The sequence below is a fragment of the Cyprinodon variegatus genome, unplaced genomic scaffold, assembly GCF_000732505.1.
Source record: "Cyprinodon variegatus isolate N-32 unplaced genomic scaffold, C_variegatus-1.0 Scaffold1029, whole genome shotgun sequence".
Lineage (NCBI taxonomy): Eukaryota > Metazoa > Chordata > Actinopteri > Cyprinodontiformes > Cyprinodontidae > Cyprinodon > Cyprinodon variegatus.
The window spans coordinates 203,422-206,634 of record NW_015151482.1 but is presented as its reverse complement, the minus strand read 5'-3'; the positions used below and the strand labels follow the sequence as shown (position 1 = coordinate 206,634).

The following is a 3,213-nucleotide window of genomic DNA, read 5'->3' as shown; positions in this document are numbered from 1 at the left end:
GGGGAGGACCTGCAGCAGTCAGCAGACCATCAAACTGCCGCAGTTCTTTGTTTCATTCAGATTAATCTCCAACTTCAGCCACGCCCTCTCTCACCGCACACTGGTTTCCATGGTAACCAGCCTCTTCCTCTGCCTGGACTGGACACAGCTCCCCCTGGTGGTGACTAGCTAACAGTGATGGTGCAAAGATCACCAGAAAGGTTCTGAACCCAAGACCAGCAGCAGAACTTCAGAACTTTATAGAACCTGCGGCCTGACGGAGCGGCGAGAGCGTGATGACAGCGGAGTCCGCGGAAAAAGATCAAAGACATAAACTCAACTTTTCTATTTAAAGTTTAAACGTATAAACAGCTCCATCAGGACACTGTGGGCAGAGCAGGGCGCTGAGAAGGATGCAGACTCCGGCTGCACTCTGGTTCCCTGAGCAAGACCCTTAACCCCACACTGCTCCCCGGGGGGAGGGGTTCAATCTAGAGAGTGAATTTCTCCAATAAATTATATTTATATAAAGGGAACCAATAAAACAGCTGTTATGGTTACAGTAAAACCACTGCTGCATTATGGGCCGCCTCCTGCGCTGTGATTGGTCCGATTAGATGGTTACAGACAGAGTACTCTATGAGGTAACCTCTATAGATCTATGGCAGACAGAATATAAATAGAGTGATAAAGGGCTGAGGAGCGCCCTCTGCTGGGCCAACAGTTGAACTGGTTCCAGAACCAGAACACATAGAACATACCTGGACTGATGGTTCTAAGAGGAACTTCCTCCTCTTCCTGCTTCACACGCAGCAATTTGGTTGGTTGAGACAATCTGTGGGCGGAGACAGAGAGAACAGAAAAAATCATTATCTTCATCATCATCCTCATCCTCCTCATCATCCTCCTCCTCATCATCCTCCTCATCATCATCTTCATCATCATCCTCATTCTCATCATCATCGTCCTCATCATCATCATCATCCTCCTCCTCCTCTTCATCCTACTCCACATCATCATCATCATCATCATCCTCATCATCATCCTCCTCCTCATCCTCATCATCCTCAACATCATCATCATCCTCATCCTCCTCATCATCATCCTCCTCCCCCTCATCATCATCCTCCTCCTCATCCTCATCATCCTCAACATCATCATCATCCTCCTCATCATCATCATCATCATCCTCCTCATTATCATCCTCCTCATCATCATCCTCCTCCTCATCATCATCCTCAACATCATCATCATCATCCTCCTCCTCATGCTCATCATCATCCTCATCATCCTCCTCATCATCATCCTCATCATCCTCAACATCATCATCATCATTATCCTCCTCATCATCATCATCCTCCTCTTCCTCATTATCCTCCTCATCATCCTCAACATCATCATCATCCTTATCCTCCTCATCATCAGTGATGCAACATTTTTCTCCTGTGGCTCTTAGAGGCAGATGGATAGGACCAAAGAATGGGTTCTACTCTGAGTCCAGGGTTCTAACGGGGTTCTGCTATAGTTCTACTGGGTTCCATACGTTCCTCATACAGCAGTCTGTTGGTTAATAGATGTTCTAGTTCCTTTAAACTGGTAGTTTATTCTGGTTCCAAAGGTTATTCTACATTATTTCTGCTGTTTCTATGTCCTTAAACTCTCATTGGGTTCTGCTGGTTCTCCTAATGTTCCTGTTCGGGTTCTGCTGGTTCTCCTAATGTTCCTGTCTGGGTTCTGCTGGTTCTCCTAATGGTTCTGTTCGGGTTCTGCTGGTTCTCCTAGTGGTTCTGTTCGGGTTCTGCTGGTTCTCCTGGTGCTGCCGAGGCTCTGAGGATATTTTCAGATGTCTGTTACATAAAAGCAGGTTAGATAACCTGCAGAGAACAGCCCCCCACCCCCGGCTGAGCAGAGCCAATCACAGAGCAGCTGTCTCACCTGTCCGCCGGTCTCTTCCTCTTCCCCAGGGGGAGCAGCAGCGGCGCCTCTGGTGACTCCTCCTCCTTCTCCTCAGCTGCTCTCCTGCTCCACAGACAGGGAGGTGATCAGAACACTTCCTGCTCCGTTTGCAGCGTAGCAGCAGGGCACGGCGCCCCCTGCTGTCAGCTGCTCTCTACAGCAGAGCCCTGACCAATCAGCGCTGTTCTGTGGTTACCTGTGAGGCAGGTAGGCCTGCTGATGGATGGACACCGGAACAAGCGTGACGGAGCGCTCCCCTCCCAGCCGATCAGGAAGCACCACCTCCTTCCTCATGTTGATGTCAGAATACGGACATCCGAAGGCACTGAGCACAGACAGACGGACGCAGGTGGGTCAAACCCACCAGAAGGCAGGACTATGACCAGGTGTGGGGGGCGGTACCTGTGGTGTCCCGTGTATTTGGCTCCTTTGATGTGTCCGACTCCTCTGCAGCCGGCGGTGGGACAGACTCCCTGAGACGGCGAGGGCAGCGGGGTGGAACCTGTCCAACGACAACACACAGGCTTCAGGACTCTGACAGCAGGCCTGACTGAGAGCCGGCCATCCCTGGGAGGGCCATCTGACCTGGGGGCGGTTCCAGCGGGTGACCCGTGCGTTGGCACCACCCCACCGGGTGGAGGTCGCCGTGGTCGCTGTCCAGCCAGACGTCGAACAGCGTGGACCAGCCGTCGTAATGGATCTGCGGAACCGCAGCCGATCATCACCCTTCGCTCTATGACATCACAAAGATGGTGGAAGGAACCGTGCCGTACCTTCACCCTGTAGTCTTCAGTGTCTGTTACCGTGGCGACGCGCATCAACATGGGGTTCCTCCTGTCGACCGCCTCTAGTCTGTGGTTCAGCTTAAAGCCATGCGGAGCTCTCTGATTGGCCGAGGACACAGATGGAGCCGTCAGTCACTAGAAGCTCTCTGATTGTACTCCTGTCTGACCCCGCCCACTTCTCACCAGAGTGAACGCCGCGCCGGGAGCGGCCATGGAACCAGTTTCCTGCAGGTAGTCGTCCCACACAAAGTGCTCCGGACTGGGATGACCTGGAACCCAGAGAACAGGTACTCAGAGTATTACAGAGTCAGAGTACTGCAGAGTCAGAGTACTACAGAGTCAGAGTACTGCAGAGTCAGAGTACTACAGAGTCAGAGTACTGCAGAGTTAGAGCACTGCAGAGTCAGAGTACTGCAGAGTTAGAGTACTACAGAGTCAGAGTACTGCAGAGTTAGAGCACTGCAGAGTCAGAGTACTGCAGAGTCAGAGTACT

At 51.8% G+C, this 3,213-nt stretch overlaps 1 protein-coding gene across 6 annotated transcripts in view; it reads right to left on the bottom strand.

The window, feature by feature from the left end:
- LOC107100933 (lethal(3)malignant brain tumor-like protein 4) overlaps positions 1–3,213 on the bottom strand; it is a 15,649-nt gene that overhangs the window by 6,896 nt on the left and 5,540 nt on the right. For all 6 annotated transcript variants that reach the window (XM_015399623.1, XM_015399627.1, XM_015399622.1 and 3 more), the window contains exons 9-15: positions 2,904–2,989; positions 2,709–2,819; positions 2,521–2,635; positions 2,338–2,437; positions 2,132–2,260; positions 1,915–1,998; positions 741–814 (exon numbers count right to left, since the gene is read on the bottom strand). In XM_015399623.1, coding sequence (XP_015255109.1) covers positions 741–814; positions 1,915–1,998; positions 2,132–2,260; positions 2,338–2,437; positions 2,521–2,635; positions 2,709–2,819; positions 2,904–2,989 — 699 coding nt within the window. The remainder of the gene's footprint in view (positions 1–740; positions 815–1,914; positions 1,999–2,131; positions 2,261–2,337; positions 2,438–2,520; positions 2,636–2,708; positions 2,820–2,903; positions 2,990–3,213) is intronic.